A 26,158-nucleotide genomic window follows, 5' to 3' on the forward strand; every position below is an offset into this window, starting at 1 on the left:
CCACTTACCCTACATATATTCTTGGGATGTGGGGGTAAGACCCATGCAGACACTGGAAGAATGAGACCCGGGGCCGGGATTGAACCCAGGATCTCGGAACCATGAGGCAGCAGTACTAACTACCGCACCACCATTCCGTCGCAGTTCTCTCTTATATTTCATTTCTGGGAATAAGGTGAGGTTTTTAAACGTTTCCAACCTCGCTTTCATCTCCTCGGATTCTATTTGGACTGGTCCCTGTCCCAGAATCATTGCTACCCCTCTCTTTTTCTCTCTATTCCCTGATATTGACTGTTCATTCCATTATAGATGGAAATCATGCGGCTCTTTATCCCTGTGCTGGCTCTTTGGACATTCAATCCAATTACACACGCCAGGCGGCACTGTCACAACAATATCGATCTGATATATCAGAATTGGAGATGCCAGCGTTGGACTGGGGTGGGCACAGTAAGAAGTCTTACAACACCAGGTTAAAGTCCAACAGGTTTAGTTGGAGTCACTAGCTTTCAGAGCGCAGCTCCTTCATCAGGGCAAAAGGTGAATGGAGAAGGTCTTCCAACATATCAGATCTAAGATCTGCAGTCCTACGACATCGAATCTTGAATTGTGGTGCAATTAAACAGCTCACTGGAGGAGGAGGCTCCACAAATATCCCCATCCTCAATATTGGAGGAACCCAGCACATTTCTGCAAAAGACAAGGCTGAAACATTCACAATAATCTTCAGCCAAAAGTGCCGAGTGGGTGATCCAGCTTGGTCTCCTCCAGAGGTCCCCAAGATCACAGATGCCACTCTTCAGCCAATTTGTTTCACTTCACGTAATGTCAAGAAATGGCTGAAGGCAGTGGATACCGCAGAGACATAATTCTGGCAATAAACTGAAGACTTATGCCATACCCCTAACCAAGCTGTTCTAATAAAGCTAGAACACTGGCATCTACCCGGCAACTGGAGGGTAGCACTGTTGCTTTACAGCACCAGGGTCTCAGGTTCGATTCCTGGCTTGGGTCACTAGTCTGTGCAGAGTCTGCATGTTCTCCCCATCGCTGCGTGGGTTTATTCCGGGTGCTCCGGTTTCCTTGCTTAAGTTCCAAAAGATGTGCTGTTAGGTCATTTGGACATTCTGAATTCTCCCTCTGTGTACCTGAATAGGCACCAGGAGTGTGGCGACTGGTGGCTTTTCACAGTAACTTCATTGCAGCTGTTATGTCAGACTACTTATTATTATGGGTGGAAAATTGCCCAGGCGTGTCCTGTGCACAAAAAGGACAAATCCAACCCAGCCAATTGCCACCAAATCAGTCTAGTCTTAATCTCATCAGTAAAGTGATGGAAGGGGTCATCAACAGCGTTATGAAGCGGCACCTACTTAGCAATAACCTGCTCTCTGCTGGTTGGAGTCATACCTGGCACAAAGGAAGATGGTGTGATGGTTGGAGGTCAGTCATCTCAGTCTCGGGACATCACTGCAGCAGTTCCTCAGGAGAGTGTCCTAGGCCCAACCATCTTCAGTTGCTTCATCAATGATCTGCCTTCATCATAAGGTCAGAAGTGGGAATGTTTGTGGGTGACTGCACAATATTCAGCACATTCCCCACTCCTCAGACACTGAAGCAAACCTTGTCCAAATGCAGCAAGACCTGGGCAATATACAAGCTTGGGCTGACAAATGGCAAACAACATTCGCACCACAGAAATGCCGGGCAATGATCATCGGCCATAAGTAAGAATCAAACAATTGCCCCTTGACTTTCAATGGCTTTACTATCACTGAATCCACCACAATCAACATCCTGGGGGTTACCATTGATCACAAACTGAACTGGACTAGCCATATAAATACTGTGGCTACAAAAACAAGCCAGAGGCTAGGAATCCTGCGGTGAGTAACTCACCTCCTGACTCCCCAAAGCCTGCCCACCATCTACAAGGCACAAGTCATGAGTGTGATCGAATACTCATTACTTCCCTGGATGAGTGCAGCTCCAACTACACTCAAGAAACTCGCCGCCATCCAGGACAAAGCAGCCATTTGATTGGCACCCCTCCCACAAATATTCACTTCCTCCACCACTGATGCAGAGTGGCAGCAGTGTGTACCATCTACAAGATGCTCTGCAGGAACTCACCAAGGCTCCTTCGACAGCACTTTCCAAACCCATGACTGCTGTGATCGAGAAGGGCAAGGGCAGCATATACCTGACAAACAGAGGTCATAGCCAAACTGAATCTAGAACAATGCCAAGGACTTCCACCTTCTTCTGTCAGGAAAAAGATACTAAAGTTTGAGGTAGTCTCTCCTTCCTGCCCTATGTACGGCATGCATTGTTTGTACAGCATGTAAGAAACAATACTTTTCACTGTATACTAATACATGTGACAATAATAAATCAAATCAAAGACAAATAGAGGTCATAGCCAAGGAGAATCTAGAACCATGCCAGGGACAAACAGAGGTTACAGCCAAGGAGTATCTAGAGCAATGCTCTGGAAAAACAGAGGTTATTGCCAAGGAGAATCTTGAACAATGCCTGGGACAAACAGATGTCATAGACAAGGAGAATCAAGAGCATTTCTTTTTTCAATTTAGAGTACCCAATTCGATTTTTTTTCCAATTCAGGGGCAATTTAGCCTGGCCAATCCACCTATCCTGCACATCTTTGGGTTGTGGGGGCGAAACCCATGCAAACACGGGAAGAATGTGCGAACTCCAATGGACAGTGACCCAGAGCCGGGATCAAACCTGGGACCTCGGTGCCGTGAGACAGCAGGGCTAGCCCACTGCGCCACCGTGCTGCCCAAAAATCGAGCGCAATGCCAGGGACAAACAGAGGTCACAGCCAAGGTGAATCTAGAGAAATGTCAGGAACAAACAGAGGTCACAGCAAAGGCGAATCTAGCATTCGACAGGGTGGATGCAGGAAGGACGTTTCTCCTGGCTGGGGGTTTGCTGGTGCATCAGCAGGTCCTTTGTAGTTTTAAAGCTCTTCACACGGTCAGAACATTTATCATAGAATCCCTACAGTGCAGAAGGAGGCCATTCGGTGAGGCAGTGGCCAGTGGAATTGTTCCTGGATTCATAATGCAGGGGCCCCATGGTAATGTTCTGGGGACCGGTGTTCAAAACCCACTAAGGCATTTGGTGAAATTTGAATTCAATAAAATCTGTTACTAAAAGTTTAAGAATGACCCTGGAATGATTGTCGTACTGGTTTACTAATCCCCTTTAAAGAAGGAAATCTGCCACCCTCACTTGATCTGGCCTACATGTGACTCCAGATCCACAGCAATGTGATGTCCTCAGGGATACCCTATCAGCAATGGAAACATCCCATGAGTAATTTTTAAAATGTACTTAAATCATATAATTGCCGGAAAATGGGATTAGTATACTTAGATGGTTATTTTTGACCAACGCAGATGTGAAGGGTGGAAGGGACTTTTCTGTGCTATAGACCTCTATGACTCTATTATCAGGCAGGCTACACAACGGGGCTCACACTCTTAGCTACTGCATTTCGTTTTACTCTCACCTGGAACTTGGTACTGTGGTTAGTTTGTTCCTCCATCATGCTGCTGTCCACAAAACTTTCAAGAAGTTTGAACTTGTTGGACAATTGCAAACTCCTCCAGTGCTACCTTCTAGATACACATTCCTGCTTCACTAGTAATCACAACCCACAATGATACGGTTACCCAGCATTCACCAAGAATGTGAATATGCCTTATCATTACTACAAATGTCGTTGTACAGGCGCAGTGCCTCTCTTACTGGAGTATGCCTAGTGCGGTCACATGGTGGCACAGTGGTTAGCATAGCTGCCTCACACTGCCAGGCACCCGGGTTCGATTCTGAACTCAGGTGCCTGTCTGTGTGGAGTTTACACTTTCTCCCCATGTCTGCATGGTACTTTGGTTTCCTCTCACAATCCAAAGATAATAATTATAATAATAATAACTTATTCTCACAAGTCCGCTTCAGTGAAGTTACTATGAAAAGCACCTAGTCGCAACATTCTGGCACCTGTTCAGGGAGGCCGGTACAGGAATTGAACCCATGCTGCTGCCTTGTCCTGCATTACAAACCAGCTGTTTAGCCCACTATGCTAAATCAGTCCCAGATTTGCATGTTATGTGGATTGGCTATGCTAAATTGGCCCTAGGTGGGATTACGGGGATAGTGTGGGATTTGGGCAGAGGTGTCATTCTCTTTCAGAGCGGCAGTGCAGACTCAATGGGCCAAATAGCCTCCTGTAGGATTCTATGATCCTCCTAACCCTGACTAGACACTAAATCATAAATTATGTAATTTAAGACTTTCTGGATAAAATTATCCAGGAAACTTTCTGCTTCCCCAATGCAATTTAATTTCTATAGTTCAGGCTACAGCTCAACCCTGAGCTGACATTCCTGGTGTTGCATTTACTGCAGATGCCATTGCTGTGAATCATATTAATGCCCACCAATTTCTACATGCTAAAGTTGTGACACATCACTTCAATTCAAGTTTTGACCTGGAAGTTGCACAAATTCTGAAGTATTTGCATCATTTTCTATTTGTATTTCATATTTATTGTATCTGCAGTATTTTGCTTTTGTTTAACGATGGAACTTCATATATGCAAATAGATTTATTCCATTTCTCTACCTGTTAACACTTGAGCTTTGAAAGTCCAAAGCAATTAATATACAGTCACTGCTTATGAGTGCGAAGGCGACGATTTAATATTCTCTTTGTGAGAAGAGAGACATCTGTTCACATTATCTGCTAAGGTTCAAATGAGTTGGCATCTGACATTTGTTTTTTACTGCTTTTAATCAAATCCAGGCTAGAACTATGGAGCGGATCCCATTCACTGGGATGCTGTATCAGCTTACTTAATTTTTTTTATATCTATCTCTGAAATCCTAATTGGTGACGGATGATTTTATATTGGACAATGCGGCTTGCCCATGGAGATGCAGTTACCCAGCATTTACCGAGAGTAAATTATGCCCCATCTTCAGTACAGAAGTATTTGCGCAGGCGCAGTGTCTCTCTCACTGGAGCATGCGCAGTGCGGGTGTTGGAAGTGTTCGGGCGGGATCTGTTGGAGCTGCAGGCAGAGCAAAAAATAATTGGAGATAGCGGGTGAGTGAGGTTAAATGGAGCCGCTGTGTGAGAAGGGAGGCTTCATAAACACCCGGTGCAGGAATGGAACGTTTCATAAACACCGGACGAAGACCTCAACCGCAAATAAGAACATCGAGGCCCTTTGTTGGGACCGATGTTGTAGCCGCCATCTTTCCACAACAGTGAGCAGCGCGGCCGCCATCTTTATTGGGGGCAATGGGCAGCAGGGCGCATGTGCTGTGCCATCTTTATTTGGGGCAGTTGGCATGCATTCCAGAAGTTAGTACCTGGCTTCCAATGTTTGTTTCTTTTTCGTTAAGTCGTAGAATCATTGAATGATTACATTACAGAAGGAGACTGTTTAGCCTTCCTGTTAGTGCCAGTTCTCTGCCAGAGCAAAGCAGCTCGACCCACTCCTCTGTGCTTTCACTAACAAGACCAGCAGCAAATATTCCCTATCCCCAGTTACCTGTGCAGAAGTTGATATCTGACCTTCTTGAACCGCTGCAGAAGTTGCTCCCACAATGCTGTTCGATAGGTAGTTACAGGTTATTCATGCAACAATGTTGAAGGAACAGCGATATTTGTCTCATACAATAACAATGTGTGTTTATATCATACCATTATTGTAATGGAACATTCCAAGGTGTTTCGTAGGAGTTTTATAAAGCAATATTTGCTGCAGAAGTATGTAGGGACACATGAGGACAGATTGTCAAAGGTTTGGCCCAGGATATAGAATTTACGGAATATTTTAAAGTAGGAAAGGAAGATAGCGGGAGAGGATTAAGGAGGACATTCCAGAGTTTATAGGCTTGGAAGCTGGGGAATGGACACCAAGGATGGAGTGATTTCTTAATCACCTTTGTAGGGGTGCAACACGACTTGGTGTGACTAAGCACATGGGCAGCAGAGATTTTGATGCCCTCCAGAATACAGGAGGTTGAATGTGGGAGTGCTTTAGGATTATTAAATTTCGAGGTAACAAAAGAATGTGTGATGGTTTCAGCAGCAGAGTGGAGGTGAGTGATTTAACTGAGGCAGAAATAGGCAGTCTTGGTGATGATGTGAATAGACCAAAGCCATCTATGATCGTATTAATTAACAGAGCAGACCCGATGGGCCGAATGGTCTACCGCTGCTCCTATTTCTTATGATTCAGCAGAGGTCAGAGTTTTGTGTGGGCCCAGACTGGGTGGCAGGTTCCCTTCCCTGAAGGACATTAATGAACCAGTTGTGGTTTTTACAACAATCCAGCAGTTTTCATGGTCACTTTTTCCCAGTGCCGGCCCCACAAATGACCAGATTGATTCAACTCAACTCAACCTGCCTTTGAGTTTTTGTGGGCTCTCTCTCACTTCCTTTTTCTGTTTTAAATCAATTTCACAGGGCATTAAAAGAAGAAGATTTGTGGGTGGAAAACTTAAACCAAACATCACGTCAGGATCTCAATATCATCAGATGTTTTGAGAAATGGTGGAAACGTGGGGACTGTGAGGAGGAATTTGGATCTCTCTCTCTGCTGGAAATTCATCGGTGCAGTAACAGAAGGGAGAGACCACTTCCCGAGCTGAGTGTGGGAAGGGATTTACTCGGTCATTCACCCTGCAGAGACACCAGCGAGTTCACACCGGAGAGAGACTTTTCAGATGCCCCAACTGAAAATCCTGTAGAAAGAGGTTAAATTCATCACCTGATCTCATTGCACACCAGCAGGTTCACACAGCGGAGAAACCATTCATCTGCGTCAAAAGTTCCTGGGAATTGATGCCCCATCAACAAATTCATACTGGCAAGAGACCGTTCAGGTGCTCTCACTTGTGGGACTGGGTTCAGGCGATCGTCTGACCTCACTGTACATCAGCGAATTCACACTGGAGAGAGACCGTTCAATTGCTCAAAGTGTGGGAAGAGATTCACTTGGTTATCCAGCCTGCAGACACACCAGCGAGTTCACACTGGGGAGAGGCCTTTCCCCTGCTCAGAGTGTGGGAAGGGATTCACTGAATCATCAGGACTGCTGCGACACCAGCGAGTTCAGACAGGGGAGAGGCCATTCGCCTGCTCTGAATGTGGGAAGGGATTTACTCGATCTCAGCACCTACAGAGACACCAGCAGGTTCACACAGACGCAAAACCGTTCAAATGCCCAGACTGTGAGAAGTGTTATAAAGGTTCCCTGGAGCTAATACGTCATCAGCGTGTTCACACTGGAGAGAGGCCGTTCCCATGTCCAGACTGCTGGAAGTGCTTTAAAAGTTCCTGGGAATTGATATCCCATCAACGTGTTCATACCGATGAGAGACCGTTCAGGTGCTCTGACTGTGGGACTGGGTTCAGGCGATCATCTGAACTCATTGCAAACCAGCGCGTTCACACTGGGGAGAAGCCGTTCACCTGCTCAGTGTGTGGGAAGAAATTCAAACACTCCTTCATGCTGCTGAAACACCAACGAGTTCACACTAGCGAGAGACCTTTTAAATGTCCAGATTGCGGCAAATGCTATAAAAGTGCTGGGAACCTGATGCTCCATCAGCGTGCTCACACCGACGAGAGGCCGTTCAGGTGCTCTGACTGTGGGACTGGGTTCAGACGAGCTTCTCAACTTACTGTTCACCAGCGGATTCACACTGGGGAGAGGCCATTCACCTGCACTGTGTGTGGGAAGGGATTTATTGATTCATCCACCCTGCACAAACATAGGCGAGTCCACACTGGGGAGAGGCCATTCACCTGCACTGTGTGTGGGAAGGGATTTATTGATTCATCCACCCTGCACAAACATAGGAGCGTCCACACTGGGGAGAGGCCATTCACCTGCACTGTGTGTGGGAAGGGATTTATTGATTCATCCACCCTGCAGAAACATAGGCGAGTCCACACTGGGGAGAGGCTATTCTCCTGTTCCCAGTGTGGGAAGAAATTCACCCAGCCCTCCACCCTGCTGAGTCACCAGCGAATTCACAAGTAGCCACAGTGACTGGATTTTGTTGTTAATCACATCCAGGATTGAACCATGTTCATTGAGTCTGTTTCTGCTAATGTTAATAAAGGCCAACCCGATTAAAATGATTAATTTTCTGTATAATGAGGCAGCAATGTGGTGCAGCGGTTAGCACTGCTGCCTCAGGGCACCAAGGTCCCAGGTTAGATCCTGGCTTTGGGTCACTGTCCGTGAGGAGTTTGCACATTCTCCCCGTGTCTGTGTGGGTCTCCTCCCACCCCAACCCAAAGCTGTGCACGGTAGGTGAATTGGTCATGCTAAATTGCCTTTTGGAAAAAATAATTGGGTACTCTAAATTTATATTTAAAAATATTTCTCTTTGAAGAATAAATCCGCTTTATTTTCAATACAGTGTGCTGAATATTTCAATAACTCATACAAGTTATTCAATAACTCTCATAGATTTTGTTCCTTTTGTAGCGGATGCTTCCACTTGTGGGGCATTCTAGAATGAGAAGTCAGAGTCTTAGGATAAGAGGTAGCAAATTTAAAACAGAATTGAAGGGAAACTACTTCTCCTAAAGGGTTGTGAAATGCAATTCGCTACCTCAGAGTGCGGTGGATGCTGGGACAGTGAATAAACTTAAGGAGGAGTTAGACAGATTTTCAATTGGTGATGGGTTATGGAGAATGGGCAGCACGGTGGAGTTACGGCCGGGATAAGATCGGCCATGATCGAATGGCGGAGCAGACCCAGTGGGTCAAATGGCTTAATTCTGCTCCTATATCTTATGAACTTATGAAATAGGTGCTCTCCCTCTGCCCTGTCTCTTCCATCCTCGCCTCCAACAAGAAGTGTGAGGAGCTTGTGGAGCTTCTTTGTGACTGAGATTGAGTAAATCCGATCAGCTGCCTCTGCTGCTTCCCTCCCTGCCACGGGATCAAACTGCCTCCTTAAAGTTCTGGCTTGTGCAAGCCCCGAACTCGCATCGTCATCCAGTTTCTGTCCTATCTTTTAGCTCCTTCAGTATCTTCTCCATGAGACCTGCCTTCTCCCCCAATCCCACTCTGACTAAACTGCTGACCGCCTACTTTCTCCATGTTAGCTGAAACACTCTGGGATGTTTTATTACATTAATTGTGTTATATAATACAAGTTGTTATTGTTTCACCACAGTCAGTTTGTGCAAACTAAGATTTCACAAACAGCAAGCAGACCAGTGACTGATTAATCCAATGTTTTAAAAAAAAAACATTTCGAGCACCCAATTAATTTTTTTTCCCAATTTAGGAGCAATTTAGCATGACCGATCCACCTAGACTGCACACTTTGGGTTGTGGGGGCGAAACCCACGCAAACTTGGGGAGAATGTGCAAACTCCAGAAGGACAGTGACCCAGAACCGTGATCGAACCTGCGATCTCGGCGCCATGAGGCAGCTGTGCTAACCACTGCACCACCGTGCTGCCCCTTAATCCAGTGTTTTTTGGGTGTTAGTTGAAACACAAATGTTGGTCACACTGCATCAGGAGAACTCCCCTGTGGATATAGGTGAAGGTGAAAGTTCCTGTATTTATTTAGCAGCTGTCACACCCTCAGAACATTCCAAAGTGATTCACAGTCAGTGACACTGGCCATGATGTGGAGATGCCGGAGTTGGACTGGTGTGAGCACAGTAAGAAGTCTTAGAACACCAGGTTAATGTCCAACAGGTTTGGCCTCACCTGAGGAAGGAGCAGTGCTCCAAAAGCTCGTGTTTGAAACAAACCTTTTGAACTTTAACCTGGTGTAAGACTTCTTACAGCTGGCAGTATCAGACAGTCAGCATGGATTTATGAATGGGAATTCATCCTTGAGAAATCTACTGCAATTCTTTGAGGATGCAACTAGTAGAGTTGATTAGGGGAAGTCAGTAGATGTGGCTTTTTTTGGACTTTCAGAAGGCTTTCAACAAAGTCCATATAAGAGATTAGGGTGTAACATTAAAACGCATGGGATTGGGTAGTATTCAGATAGATAGAAAACTGGTTGGCATCCAGGAAACAAAGGGTAGGAATAAATAGGTATTTTATCGAGTGGCAGGCAGTGACCAGTGGGGTACCGCAGGGATCGGTGCTAGGACCCCATCTATTCACAATATACATTAATGATTTAGATGAGGGAACAAAATGTAATATCTCCAAATTTGCAGATGACACAAGTTGGGTGGGAGGGTGAGCTGTGAGGAGAATGCAGAGATCCTTCAGTTTGAATCTGCAACGAGACCTGGGTCTCCTTGTACACCAGTCACTGACGGTACGCATTGCAGATACAGCAGGCAGTAAAGAAGCAAATGAGTCTGTTGGACTTCTTAGCGAGAGGATTTATGTACAGGGGCAGGGATGTCTTGCCGCAATTTTACAGGGCCTTGCTCGGCCCAAGACAGCAAGAAATGTCAGAGAGTCGTGAAGACAGCCCAGTCCATCACACAAACCTGCTTCCCATTCATTGACTCTATCTACACCTCCCGCTGCCTGGGGAAAGCGGGCAGCATAATTAAAGACCCCTCCTACCCAGCTTACTCACTCTTCCAACTATTCCATCTGGCAGGAGTTACAAAAGTCTGAGAACACGCACGAACAGACTCAAAAACAGCTTCTTCCCCGCTGTTACCAGACTCATAAATTACCCTCTTATGGACTGACCTGATTAGTACTACATGCCTGTATGCTTCACCTGATGCCAGGACTTATGTATTTACATTGTGTACCTTGTGTTGCCCTATGATATATTTTTTTTTTTTCTCTTTTTTTCATATACTTAATGATCTGTTGAGCTGCTCGTAGAAAAATACTTCTCTCTGTACCTCGGTACACGTGGCAATAAACAAATCCAATCCACAGACTGACCGTGTGCTGTGTCATACCTGACATCTGCACAATCAGACGCCACTTCTCCTGGAACAACATGAAGAGTCTGCTGCTTTCCAGGTCGCTGCCTTTCCCCTCACTATTATCCTCAGATAGTTCACAAATTCCTTGTGTGCCTCCAACACACCTCTGGCCTCCATTTTAAATATTTACATTGGTCTTGCCAACAGCAATGGGTGAATATACAAACATAGGAGCAGAAGTAGGTCATTCAGCCCCTCAACTCTGCCCTGCCATTTAATAAGATCATGGCTGATCTGATAGTAACCTCAAATTTTCACTTCAAGAAGGCAGCCCCCATCACCTCAAGGACAATTTGGGGTGGCCAATGAATGCTGGTCTAGCCAGTAATGTGCACATCCCATGAACAAATGTAAAACCCCATTAAAACTGATTCCTCATATCCCCCTCCAGACGAACTACAAGAGATTGTCTTTAAGATCAGTTCCTTATTTATCACCTGTGCTTTTCTGAATGATGATTTGATTTATTATTGTCACATGTATTAGTGTACAGTGAAAAGTATTAATTCTTGCATGCTATACAGAATTAGTATTAACGGTATTGAATTTCTTCCTCTGTTCGGACGAAGGTTCCATGTCTCGAAACATTAACTCTGTTTCTCTCGTGGTAGATGCTGGCAGAGCACCTGAGTTTTTCCCACTTCCTTTGGTCTTGTTAACCTTCCTCACCTGTCCTAACCTTTCTGCCGGATAATTTATTGAAACCAGAGACAATTTATTGAAACCAGGGACTATCCCTGTTCTAATCATAGATTATCATAGAATTTACAGTGCAGAAGGAGGCCATTTGGCCCATCGAGTCTGCACCGGCTCTTGAAAAGAGCACCCTACCCAAGGTCAACACCTCCACCCTATCCCCATAACCCAGTATCCCCACCCAACACTAAGGGCAATTTTGGACACTAAGGGCAATTTATCATGGTCAATCCACCTAACCTGTACATCTTTGGACTGTGGGAGGAAACCGGAGCACCCGGAGGAAACCCATGCACACACGGGGAGAATGTGCAGACTCCGCACAGACAGTGACCCAAGCCGGAATCAAACCTGGGACCCTGGAGCTGTGAAGCAATTGTGCTATCCACAATGCTACCGTGCTGCCCTAATGGTGACATGTGCTTTCTACCCAGTTAACTCTTTTAACTCAGCCCTTAAATTGCTTGTGAATTATTCCATCCTGCTGCCACATTTCAGTAACAAATGTTGAAATGAATGAAATGAAAATCGCTTATTGTCACGAGTAGGCTTCAATGAAGTCACTTTGAAAAGCCCCTAGTCGCCACATTCCGGCGCCTGTCCGGGGAGGCTGGTACGGGAATCGAACCGTGCTGCTGGCCTGCTTTAAAAACCAGCGATTTAGCCCAGTGAGCTAAACCAGCCCCTACCTGTTTGCTCCACACCCACAGGGTTTCATCTGTTTAAAGCCACAAACAGAAAGGTCCAGTTTTCTCCTGGTGTTTGAGACAAATCTGCTTTCAAAATAATGCAGAGTTTCAGCCAATGAGGGAGATCCGGGCTCAGCCCCGCCCCTCATTCACTGATTGGTTGGAGGACCAGCCACTCCCACTCGGTCCTCCAGCCCCACCCCCTTTTCCTATTGGGCCGGAGATGCTGTCAATCAGTCGGGAATTGTAATGCAGAGCATGCGCAGAGCGGCTACTTAGTTAGACACCATGTTGTCCTTTATGGAACATCCTATTGGGATTCAGATGTGAAGTGTGCAGATGTGATATGTTACATGTAGTGTCAGTAATTTGTGGAAACACATGGTGACCATGCACTGGAGAACAGGTCCCAGACATGTTCAGCTAAACAATGAGAGAACAACATTGAGAGATTAACGCAGAATGAGAGAGCAGAAGAGGCATGGTGGCACAGTGGTTAGCACCGTTGCCTCAATGAGCAGCACAGTGGTTAGCACTGCTGTCTCATGGCGCCGAGGACCCGGGTTCAATCCTGGCCCCTGTCCATGTGGAGTTTGCACATTCTCCCCCTTTTCTGCATGGGTCTCACCATCACAACCCAAAGATGTGCAGGGAAAGTGTATTGGCCACACTAAATTGCCCCTTAATTGGGAAAAAAGAATTGGGGACTCTAAATTTATTTTAAAAAATGAGATAGCATGTTAAGTTATCAAGACATTGACATATCTTGCACAGAGAATCTGACTAAAACAATCAGGACAGAATTAAACTCACTGGAATCTATCAGAGGGAGTGAAATTAAAGTGGAGAGAGATATCTAATCTCCACAAGGTCGATGCAGGTGAACAGGGAGCTGGAGAATCTTTGAAGTTTGTGCATGAACCTTTGTTTGAACCGGATGTGTTTCTGATGCCAAGAATTTAGAATTGTGAGAGATGGAGTGCAGGTGGGGAAAATAAAACTCAGTCAATAATGATCACATTTTACTGGAAAAGATTTTACATTTATTCTTGGTGGCAGCTGAAGGGTTTGTGTTGCTGATTCTGATCATTCCAGTAGCTTTAGAATATTATCTATGGAATGTAACCAAGACATTAGGAATATAAGCTTGTAGTTTAGCTGGGTGTTGGCAGTGTGCATGTGAAACTAACACAGTGCTTTTGGATGATGTCACCTAGTGGCAGCGTGTAGATGGGAAATAGGAGGGGCCGAGGACAGATCCTTTTTTAAGATGGGTGATGTCGGTGGATTTAAAGGTGAGACGGACAGTACCAGAAGAGAGAGAGACCTGTTGACATTATCAGTGAACACGGGGAAGTTGGGTGATCAGTAGTTCAGTGAGAATACGGTCAAAGCAGCAGAAGGTGGGTCTAATGGACAAGATGAGCACTGAGAGGGCACGAGAGAAGACGGCAGAGAAACTGGAGAAAGGAGTGAGTTCAGGGCTCAGAAACAAAAGTCTGCCCCCGGTGGGTTAGTGGGAGAGAGAGAGGCAGCTGATCGGATTGTCTCAATCTCAGTGACAAAGAATCTCCATCAGCTCCTCACACTTGTTGGAGGTGAGGATTTTGGAGATGGGACAGGGAGAACACTTCAAAAGGAACTAATTCATGTTTGGGATATGAAAAAGACACAACACACTGCTTGACACACAGTTGGTTTATTTGGCTTTATGCAGATATAAACCCTATAACTGGACCCCAAAAAACATGGTTCAGTCTGGGATGTAATTAACAACAAAATCCCATCACTGTAGTTTCTTGTGACCTCGCTGGTGTCTCAGTAGATTGGATGACTGACTGAATCCCTTCCCACACTCTGAGCAGGTGAATGGCCGCTCCCCAGTGTGAGTGCGCTGGTGCAGAACAAGCTCAAATAATCGCCTGAATCCCGTTCCACAGTGAGAGCATCTGAATGGTCTCTCATCAGTGTCACCACGTTGATGGTGCATCAGAACCCCAGAACTTTTATAGCACTTCCCACAATCTGGGCATTTAAATGGTCTCTCCACAGTGTGAACTCCCTGGTGTGTCACCAGGCTGGGTGAATCTATAAATCCCTTGCCACACTCAGAGCAGATGAATGGCCTTTCATTGGCGTGATGCCGCTGGTGTGTTCGGAGTGAAGAAGACTGATTAAATCCTTTCCCACAGTCGGAGCAGGTGAACGGCCTCTCTCCAGTGTGGGTGTGTTGGTGTATAGTGAGTGCAGCTGATCTCTTGAACCCAGTCCCGCAGTGAGAGCACCTGAATGGTCTCTCGTCAGTGTGAACACGCTGGTGGTATACCAGTTCCTGGAAATTTACGTAGCCATTTCCGCAGTCTGGGCATTTAAAATGTCTCTCATCAGTGTGAACTCTCTGATTATGTGCCAGGAGGTTGGATGATTGAGTGAATCCCTTCCCACACACAGAGCAGGTGAACGGTCTCTCCCCACTGTGAACTCGCTGGTGTCTCAGCAGGTCAGATGACTGAGTGAATCCCTTCCCACATGTGGAGCAGGTGAATGGTCTTTCCCCGGTGTGAGTCCGTCGATGAGTTTCCAGTGTAGACAGGTAAATGAATCCCTTCCCACAGTCTCCACATCTCCATGGTTTCTCCTCACTGTGAACTGTGCTTTTTCCTTCCATCTTCAAAATACAGTGATATTTAGGTTCTGAAAAATTGAGCGACTGTCAGGACCTGATGTGATGTTTGGTTTCTGATTCCTGGCTGCAAATGCTCTCCTAATACCCTGAGAAATTAATTTAAAACAGAGAAAAAGGAGTGAGAGAGAGCCCGCAAAAACACAAAGGCAGGTTGTGAAATTGAGCTGAATGAATCTGGTCATTTTGTTGGGCCAGCACTGGGAAAAAGTGACCATGAAAACTGCTGGATTGTTGTAAAAACTCTACTAGTTCACTAATATCCTTCAGGGAAGAGAACCTGCCAGTGGTCTGGGCCGATGCAAGACAACTCGCCTCTATCGGGGAAGAGACAGAGGTGGGAGCAGCATGGGGGAGTGGATTGCATATATCTAAACTCAGCCAGAACTTTGACAGAATCTCCCAAACCGTCAACCTCCACCACCTCGAAAGACCAGGGTGGCAGGCGTATGTGAACAGCATCATCTTCCAGTTACAATCCAAGTCACACCATCCTGACTTGTCTGACATCCAGTACCGGATTAACAGAAATTTCCTCCATTTAAATATGGAAAGATCTCAGTCCCCATCTTCAGTCCCCACAACAAACTCCACTCCCGACCCACTGACTCTATCAACTTTCCATGAAAACAGTGCAAGGCTGAACCAGGCTGTTCATAACTATGGGAAAATACTTCACTCAAATAAAAGCAAAATACAGTCATAGAATTTACAGTGCAGAAGGAGGCCATTCAGCCCATCGAGTCTGCATCAGCCCTCGGAAAGAGCACCCTACCTAAGCCAACACCTCCACCCTATCCCCATAACCCAGTAACCCCCTTAAACTTTTTTGGACACTAAGGGCAATTTTGCATGGTCAATCCACCTAACCTGCACATCTTTGGACTGTGGGAGGAAACCTGAGCAGACACAGCGAGAAAGTCCAAACTTCAGACAGACAGTGACCCAAGCCGAGAATCGAACCTGGGACCCTGGAGCTGTGAAGCAACTGTGCTCACCAATGTGCTACCAGATTCTTGCCTTTATCGGGGAAGAAAGAGAGGTGGGAGCAGCATGGGGGAGTGGATTGTATGTATCGAAAACTCAGCCAGAACTTTGACAGAATCTCCCAAACCGTCAGCCTCCACCACCTCGAAAGACCAGGGTGGCAGGCGCATGTGAACAGCATCATATTCCATATATAAATAGAAAATGCTGAATAAGAATAGAAAATGCTGAATAAACTCAATAGGTTTGGTAGTATCTGTGCAGAAAGAAACAGAGTTAACGTTTCAGTCCATTTGACATCTTCAGAGCCGGCAGCTGAGTTTCAGACCACAATCTCTGCCAACTCCTCAAATGAGTTTTCGTCTCATTCACATCACTGGACTTGATTCTGTCTCAGATTTGCGATTCCTTTATTACCTCGAGACTTCACTATTCCTGCACACTCATGACCAGCCTCCGACATTCAACCTGTGACAAGCTTGAGTTTATCCCAATCTCTGCTGCCTCTGCCTCTACATTAATTTCCATTCACTCACTCATCACCCTGTCCTCATTGATCAACACAGGGTCCTGGTCAAACAGCAACTCAATTTATAATTCTCACCTTTCTTATCAAATCTGAGGCTGGTTTAGCACAGGTCTAAATAGCTGGCGTTTAAAGCAGACCAAGGCAGGCCTGCAGAGCGGGTTCAATTCCAGTACCAGCCTCCCCGAACAGGCACCGGAATGTGGTGACTAGGGATTTTTCACAGTAACTTCATTTGAATCCTACTTGTGACAATAAGCGATTATCATTTCACTTGTTCTCTCCATGACATTGCTCATCCCCATTTCCAGTCACACAGATGTTTGAATATTTTTTTCCACAGACTTACATTTCGGTTCTGATGAATCGAGTGACTGTCACATTTTGATCTGATGTTTGGTTTGTGTTTTCTGTCTTCAAATTCTGCTCTTCCAACGTCCTGTAAACAGAAATCATCACACTGTCAGTCCAAGATTAAACACTGAGAAGAGACACACATTTCTCTTGGTTTGAGTTTTCTGTGTGTAAATCCAGCCATCCCAACCCCCTGTAAAAGGAGTTTGCAGAATCCATCCCTGTCAGTCCAGGAGAGATATTCACAACATTCTCTCCTCCTACTTACTCTCCTCTCCTCCTGCTGACAGGACGGGAGCACCGCGCATGCGCCCTGCGGCAAATGATTAAATTTGGTGGAAATGGTTTTGGGCCTTTCGGCAGCTGCTGCCTGTTTGGGGCGAATGCCGGACCGATCAGTTAGAACATAGAACGATACAGCGCAGTACAGGCCCTTCGGCCCTCGATGTTGCACCGACATGGAAAAAAATCTAAAGGCCATCTAACCTACACTATGCCCTTATCATCCATATGCTTATCCAATAAATTTTTAAATGCCCTCAATGTTGGCATGTTCACTACTGTTGCAGGTAGGGCATTCCACGGCCTCACCACTCTTTGCGTAAAAAACCCACCTCTGACCTCTGTCCTATATCTATTACCCCTCAATTTAAGGCTATGTCCCCTCGTGCTAGCCACCTCCATCCGCGGGAGAAGGCTCTCGCTGTCCACCCTATCTAACCCTCTGATCATTTTGTATGCCTCTATTAAGTCACCTCTTAACCTTCTTCTCTCTAACGAAAACAACCTCAAGTCCATCAGCCTTTCCTCATAAGATTTTCCCTCCATACCAGGCAACATCCTGGTAAATCTCCTCTGCACCCGTTCCAAAGCTTCCACGTCCTTCCTATAATGAGGCGACCAGAACTGTACGCAATACTCCAAATGCGGCCGTACTAGAGTTTTGTACAACTGCAACATGACCTCATGGCTCCGGAACTCAATCCCTCTACCAATAAAGGCCAACACACCATAGGCCTTCTTCACAACCCTATCAACCTGGGTGGCAACTTTCAGGGATCTATGTACATGGACACCGAGATCCCTCTGCTCATCCACACTACCAAGAATTTTACCATTAGCCAAATATTCCGCATTTCTGTTATTCTTTCCAAAGTGAATCACCTCACACTTCTCCACATTAAACTCCATTTGCCACCTCTCAGCCCAGCTCTGCAGCTTATCTATGTCCCTCTGTAACCTGCAACATCCTTCCGCACTGTCTACAACTCCACCGACTTTAGTGTCGTCTGCAAATTTACTCACCCATCCTTCTGCGCCCTCCTCTAGGTCATTTATAAAAATGACAAACAGCAACGGCCCCAGAACAGATCCTTGTGGTACGCCACTCGTAACTGAACTCCTTTCTGAACATTTCCCATCAACTACCACTCTCTGTCTTCTTTCAACTAGCCAATTTCTGATCCACATCTCTAAATCACCCTCAATCCCCAGCCTCCTGTATTTTCTGCAATAGACGACCGTGGGGAACCTTATCAAACGCTTTACTGAAATCCATATACACCACATCAACTGCTCTACCCTCGTCTACCTGTTCAGTCACCTTCTCAAAGAACTCGATAAGGTTTGTGAGGCATGACCTACCCTTCACAAAACCATGCTGACTGTCCCTAATCATATTATTCCTATCTAGATGATTATAAATCGTATCTTTTATAATCCTCTCCAAGACTTTACCCACCACAGACGTTAGGCTCACCGGCCTATAGTTACCGGGGTTATCTCTACTCCCCTTCTTGAACAAAGGGACCACATTTGCTATCCTCCAGTCCTCTGGCACTATTCCTGTAGCCAATGATGACCTAAAAATCAAAGCCAAAGGCTCAGCAATCTCTTCCCTGGCTTCCCAGAGAATCCTAGGATAAATCCCATCCGGCCCCGGGGACTTATCTATTTTCACCTTGTCCAGAATTGCCAACACTTCTTCCCTACGCACCTCAATGCCATCTATTCTAATAGCCTGGGTCTCAGCATTCTCCTCCACAATATTATCTTTTTCTTGAGTGAATACTGACGAAAAGTATTCATTTAGTATCTCGCTTATCTCCTCAGCCTCCACACACAACTTCCCACCACTGTCCTTGACTGGCCCTACTCTTACCCTAGTCATTCTTTTATTCCTGACATACCTATAGAAAGCTTTTGGGTTTTCCTTGATCCTACCTGCCAAAGACTTCTCATGTCCCCTCCTTGCTCGTCTCAGCTCTCTCTTTAGATCCTTCCTCGCTTCCTTGTAAATATCAAGCGCCCCAACTGAGACTTCACGCCTCATCTTCACATAGGCCTCCTTCTTCCTCTTAACAAGAGATTCCACTTCTTTGGTAAACCACGGTTCCCTCGCTCGACCCCTTCCTCCCTGCCTGACTGGTACGTACTTATCAAGAACATGCAATAGCTGTTCCTTGAACAAGCTCCACATATCCAGTGTGCCCAACCCTTGCAGCCTACTTCTCCAACCAACACATCCTAAGTCATGTCTAATGGCATCATAATTGCCCTTCCCCCAGCTATAACTCTTGCCCTGCGGGGTATACTTATCCCTTTCCATCACTAACGTAAAGGTCACCGAATTGTGGTCACTGTTTCCAAAGTGCTCACCTACCTCCAGATCTAACACCTGGCCTGGTTCATTACCCAAAACCAAATCCAATGTGGCCTCGCCTCTTGTTGGCCTGTCAACATATTGTGTCAGGAAACCCTCCTGCACACATTGTACAAAGAATGACCCATCTAGTTCTTATTATGGTTTTGAGTCCTGCACTGGGTGTTTATGAAGCCTCAGCACCCACTCGGCCACCTCCATTACCCGGCCACAATCGGCTGTTTCTGTCTAATCGCGGAATCCAAATGATCTCCTTCCTGTGGCGGTAGCACCCACACCGCGCATGCGGCTATCGGAGTCCATACTGCGCATGCGGCTGTCGGAGTCCATACTGCGCATGCGGCTATCGGAGTCCATACTGCGCATGCGGCTGTCGGAGCCCATGCTGCGATGAAACAATTTCAGTCACACTGCGCATGTCCAATAGCGGCGGACAATTAGAGCGGAGAATGTTCATTGTTCGGCTCCAGGGCCACGCTCAGGATTTATAAACCACGCCCCCCGACACTGACCTCTCACGTGACACCTCACAATGCCCGGGAAATGATTGACGGAAGCACCGGACCAATAGGAGGAGAAGGGAACGAGGCAGGGCGACACAGGAGTTGGGAGTAGGAGGGCGACACAGGAGTTGGGAGCAGGAGGCGGCCACTCAGCCCCTCGAGCCTGCTGCACCATTCAATACCATCATGGCTGATCTGATTGGAATCTAATTCCACATTGCCGCCCACCACCTATAAAAAAATATCTACCTCTGGCTGAAAATATTCAGTGACTGCATCCACCACCCAAAATTTCCAAAGCCTCATGACCCTCAGAGAGGAAAATAATTCACCTCATCTCTGTACGAACCGGATGATCCCTTATTGTTAAACAGTGAGTTCCAGACTCTCTGACAAGAGGAAAGATCCTCCATACATCCAGTTTTGTCAAGACCCTTCAGAGTCTTATATGATTCAATGAAGTCACCCCTCACTCTTCTAAACTGGAGATGATACAAGCCTGGCCAATTCAGCCTTTCCTCATAAGACAACCCATCCATTCCAGATATAAATCTCGTAAACTTTCTCTGAATGGCCTCCAACGCACTTACATCATTTCTTAAATAACGAGATCTGTCTGATGCGGAGTTTGCACATTCTCCCCGTGTCTGCATGGGCCTCACCCCCGCAAACCAAAAGCGTGAAGGCCATGCTAAATTGTCCCTCAATTGGATTTGTTTAAAAAATAAGACCAACACTGTACCCTGTGCTCCCCGTGCAGTCTCACCAATGCCCTATATAACTGAAGCATAACTTCCCCAGTTTGTATTCAATTCCCCTCACAATAAATAACATTTTATTCACTTTCCGAACTACTGCTCGCCTTTTGTGATCAGGGCCGGTTTTAAGCCTATTTGACCAATTTCATCAAATTGGGCCCCGCATCATAAGGGGGCCCCGCGCCAGAGTTACCATTTGAAGCCTTTTCTGTATTCTAAGAGGAACTATAGGTTAGTTTTTACTTTTGGGGAACGCACCGCATTACCGTCGACAAATCCTTCAGCCCTGCGCCGCCAAATCCTTCCGCCCGGGTAAGTAAGTTTCAACATTTTAGTATATCAAACATTTAATGTTTTTTTTTGGTTAAAGACGCGCATACTACACGAAATATAAACATACATAAATTTTTACTTTTGTAGAGTAGGGGCCCCGCCATCACTTTTCTAATTGGGCCCGCAATTCCTAGCACCGGCCCTGTTTGTGATTAATGCACAATAACACCTCGGTCCCTCTGTGTCTCAGAACTCTGAAAGTCTCTCACCATTTGGACAATATGCCTATTTTATTCTTCCTAACAGAATGGGCATTTTCAACATTTTCCCACATTATACTCCATTTGCCAGGCCTTTGCCTATCTATGTCCCTGTGTGGCTGTCTTGCATTCCTCACAATTTAGTGACCCACCTTTCTTTGTGTTATCAGCAAATTTAGCAACAGAAGCATCAGTACCTTCATCCAAGTTATTTATATAAATGATAATAAGTTGAGTCTCCAGTACTGATTCCTGTGACACACCACTCATCACATCCCACCAATCAGAAAAATACCCATTTATGTCTATCCTGTTTCCAGTTGGTTAGCCAATCTTCAGTCCATGCCAGTATGTTACCCCTTATATCCTGAGTTTTTATTTTCTATACCAACCTTTGATATAACTTATCAAATGCATTCTGGAAATTTAAGGACAGTACATTCACCCGTTCCCCTGTATCCACAGTCATGTGACTCCATCGTGTAACTCTGATAAATTGGTTAAACGTGATTTTCCTTTCAGAAAACCATGTTGACACTGCCCGATTGCCTTGAATGTTTCTGAGAGATCTGACATAACATCTTTAATAATAGCTTCTAACATGTTCCCTATGACTAATATTAGGTGAACTAGCCTGTAGTTTCCAGCTATCTGTCCCCCTCCCTTTGTGAATAAAGGAGTTACTTCACTATTTTCCAATTTAATGGAATCCTCCTCGTATCTAGTGAATTTTGGACAATTAACTCCCTCATTAGCTGCTTCTTTCAAGACCTTATGGTGAAGTCTGCCTGGACCCAGGATTTTGTCAGCCTGCACACTCAAGACATTGATCATTACCACTTCCCTGGTGGTTGTAATTTTCTTTCCATTCCTTCCTGATTTACGGATATTTCTGGGATATCATTTGATTCCTCCATACCTGATCAATTAATTTGCCAAAACCTTACTTTTCATTGTTCATTTCCCAGAGGGGTTTTCTGGAGAATCAACACTCACTTGAATTATTTACTTATACGAATGTCTATCGAAACGCTGTCTTTATATTTCTAGCCAGCTTTCTCTGGTACTCTAATAATAATAATTGCTTATTGTCACGAGTAGGCTTCAATGAAGTTTCTGTGAAAAGCCCCTAGTCGCCACATTCCGGCGCTTTTCGGGGAGGCTGGTACGGGAATTGCTCCCGCGCTGCTGGCCTTGTTCTGAATTACAAGCCACTTGTTTAGCCCAATTATTCCCTCCTTATTAATATTTTTGTGTTTATATTCTATTCTTTATAATCTGCCCAATGTTCTGTCCTGAAATATGCCTTTGAGCTCAATCTTCTTCCCCTCAAACTGCACGTCAAATTCAATCATATTATGATCGCTGTTACCTGGGGATGTCTTCACCATGAGGTTATCAATTAATCCTTGTTGCACAATACCAAGCCTGGTATAACCTGCCCTCTGGTTGGCTCCAAAATGTGCTGATTGTAGAAACTATCACAAAAACATTCTGTGAACTCCTCACCTACGCTACCTTCAACCATCTGATGTTTCCAGTCTATAAGTAGACTAAAATCCCCCTTGATTATAGCTGTACCTTTTCTGACAAACTCCCATTATCTCTTCCTTAACACTCTGTCCTACTGTGCCGTTACAATTAATAATAATAATAATAAATTAATATTAATAATATTTATTGTCACAAGTAGGCTTAACTGCAATTAAGTTACTGTGAAAAGGCCCTGGTCCGGTGCCTGTTTGGTACACTGAGGGAGAATTCAGAATGTCCAACTTACCTAATAGTATGTCTTTTGGGACTTATGGGAGGAAATCAGAGCACCCAGACACAGGGAGAACGTTCAGAATCCGCACAAGCAGTGACCCAAGTCGGGAATCGAACCTGGGACCCTGGCACTGTAAAGTTATAGTGCTAATCACAGTGCTCACGTGCTGCCAATTAGGAGGCCTGCACATCACTCCCAGAAGTAAATTCTTGCCTTTACCATTTTTCATCTCAAACCAAACCACTCCTACGTCCTGGTTTCCTGAGCTTAGATCATCCCTGTTTAATGTGCTAACACCATCAACAATTACACTATAATATTCAGCTCACCACCACCTTTCGAAGGGAAATGAGGGCTGGGCAATAAAGCAGTGTTTATGTAAGCCTACTTGTGACAATAATAAAGATTGTTACTATTGTTATTAGTTTTAACAATCAGAAATATTTATTGGGCATCATGGTAGCACAGTGGTTCGCACTGTTGCTTAACAGCTCCAGGGTCTCAGGTTCGATTCCCGGCACGGGTCACTGTCTGTGCGGAATCTGCACGTTCTCCACGTGTTGGCGTGGGTTTTCTCCGGGTGCTCCGGTTTCCTCCGGCAAGTTTTGAAAGACATGCTGTTGGGTAATTTGGACATTCTGTATTCTCCCTCGGTGTACTCGAGAACACATTTAAAAGGGCGCCAGAACGTAGCGACTAGGGGCTTTTCACAGTAACTTCATGGCAGTGTTGATGGAAGCCTACTTGCGACAATAGAGCTTATTATTATTATAAATGTTGGACTGGCCAGCGACACCGACATGCCATGAATGAATATAAAACAATTCAGGTCCCAATCTATGTCTCTGAATGGCCATCAGATCATACTGACTTATTTCTATAGGTGCTGCCAATTCATCAGTTTGGTTTCAAATGCTGCTTGTGTTTTGATACAGAGCCTTTAGTTTTGTCATTTTATTATTTTTGTCGCGTTTATCTGATGTAATTTTAAATGTGTTCACTCTGTCTCTTCCTGCTTCAGTCTGTTTATCATTTCCCATATTCTTATCTTTCTCTCTGGTCTTACTCTTTGCTTTACCATATCTTCCAAAACAAATGAGAAAAGATCCAACAAAGGAACAGTCGGTAACAGGACATCAATCAGTCTCTTCCTATTTTAGAGAAATCAAGGACCGGAACACTGTCATGAACACAAAGCTAATTTACTTAATCTATATACAGAATATTTAACTCCAGCCGAATCACCGGAATGACTAACATCAACTGAAACAAACTCCAACTGTCAGAATGAACACGGCTCAGTCCTGGATGTGATTAACAGCAGCAATAACAGAATCCAACCCCTGTAATCGCTTGTGAACTCGGTGGTGTTTCTGCAGGTGAAAGGAATAAAAAATGAAAATCGCTTATTGTCACAGGTAGGCTTCAATGAAGTTACTGTGAAAAGCCCCTAGACGCCACATTCCGGCGCCTGTTCAAGGAGGCTGGTACGGGAATTGAACCATGCTGCGGCCTGCCTTGGTCTGCTTTAAAAGCTAGCGATTTAGCCCATTGTGCTAAACCAGCCCCTTCCCACACACAGAGCAGATGAATAATGTCTCCCTTGTGTGAATGCGCTGGTGTTCCAGCCGGAGGGAATGCTGAGTGAATCCCTTCCCACACATGGAGCAGGTGAACGCCCTCTCTCCAGTGTGACTGCGCTGGTGAATCAGCAGATCCATTTTGCCTTTAAAGCTCTTCTCACAGGTGGAACATTTAAAAGGTCTCATGTCAGAGTGAACACGTTGGTGTGAGGCGAGTTGGGCAGACTGAGTGAATTCCCTTCCCACATTCAGCGCAGATGAACTGTCTCACCCCAGTGTGAATGCGCTGGTGTCTCAGCAGGGTAGATGACTGAGCGAGTCCCTTCCCACACACACACAGCAGGTGAATGGTCCATCCCCAGTGTGAACTCGCTGCTGATCCAACAGTTTGCATAACTGAGTGAATGTCACCCCACACGCAGGACACGTGAATGGTTTCTGTCCAGTGTGAACTCGCTGGTGTGTCAGAAGGTTGGATAACTGAGTGAATCTCTTCCCACATTCAGAGCAAGTGAATGTCCTCTCCCCAGTGTGAACTTGCTGGAGTCAGAAGATTAAATTTGTTTTTAAAGCTCTTCTCGCATTCGGACCATTTAAAAGGTCTCCTGCCAGAGTGAACAAGTTGGTGTGCAGTCAGATGTGTTAGTCGAGTGAATCCCTTTCCACACTCGGAACAGGTGAATGGTCTCTCCACGGTGTGACTGCTTTGATCTGTTTCCAGCTCTGATGGGTAACTGAACTTCTTCCAACAATCCCCACATTTCCAGGTTTCTCAATGGTGCCGGCGTCCTTGTGTCTCTCCATGTTGGACGATCGGTTGAAGCTGCCTCCACACACAGAACACGTGTATGGTTCCTCCTCACTGAGAGGGTGTGGTGTTTTTCAGGCTGTGTAACTGGTTAAAGCTCTTTCCACAGTCAGTTCATTGGAACACTCTCTCGGGTGTGTGTGTTTGTCATAGAACATAGAACAGTACAGCATAGAACAGGCCCTTCGGCCCTCGATGTTGTGCCGAGCATTGTCCGAAAACCAAGATCAAGCTATCCCACTCCCTGTCATTCTGCTGTACTCCATGTATCTATCCAATAACCGTTTGAAAGTTCCTAAAGTGTCCAACTCCACTATCACAGCAGGCAATCCATTCCACACCCTAACCACTCTCTGAGTAAAGAACCTACCTCAGACATCCCTCCTGTATGTCCCAACCTGAACCTTATAGTTATGCCCCCTTGTAACAGCTACATCCACCCGAGGAAATAGTCTCTGAACGTCCACTCTATCTATCCCCCTCATCATCTTATAAACCTCTATTAAGTCACCTCTCATCCTCCTGTCTTTGTGCTTTTCCAGTCACACTGAAATCTTTTCCCACAGACAGAACAAACATTTCTCCTTCCACATTCAAAAATTGATGACATTCAG

General features: G+C 45.5%; 2 protein-coding genes across 2 annotated transcripts in view; both read left to right on the forward strand.

The window, feature by feature from the left end:
- Positions 1 to 26,158, forward strand: part of LOC119959603 (zinc finger protein 774-like) — a 1,152,970-nt gene that overhangs the window by 439,458 nt on the left and 687,354 nt on the right. The gene's annotated exons all lie outside the window — the stretch shown is intronic.
- Positions 7,264 to 26,158, forward strand: part of LOC119959658 (zinc finger protein 271-like) — a gene marked incomplete at its 3' end in the record, with an annotated part of 544,877 nt that continues 525,982 nt past the window's right edge. The window contains exons 1-2 of the mRNA XM_038787840.1: positions 7,264 to 7,274; positions 7,459 to 7,842. Coding sequence (XP_038643768.1) covers positions 7,264 to 7,274; positions 7,459 to 7,842 — 395 coding nt within the window. The remainder of the gene's footprint in view (positions 7,275 to 7,458; positions 7,843 to 26,158) is intronic.

This window comes from Scyliorhinus canicula, unplaced genomic scaffold, assembly GCF_902713615.1.
Source record: "Scyliorhinus canicula unplaced genomic scaffold, sScyCan1.1, whole genome shotgun sequence".
NCBI classification, from domain to species: Eukaryota; Metazoa; Chordata; class Chondrichthyes; order Carcharhiniformes; family Scyliorhinidae; genus Scyliorhinus; species Scyliorhinus canicula.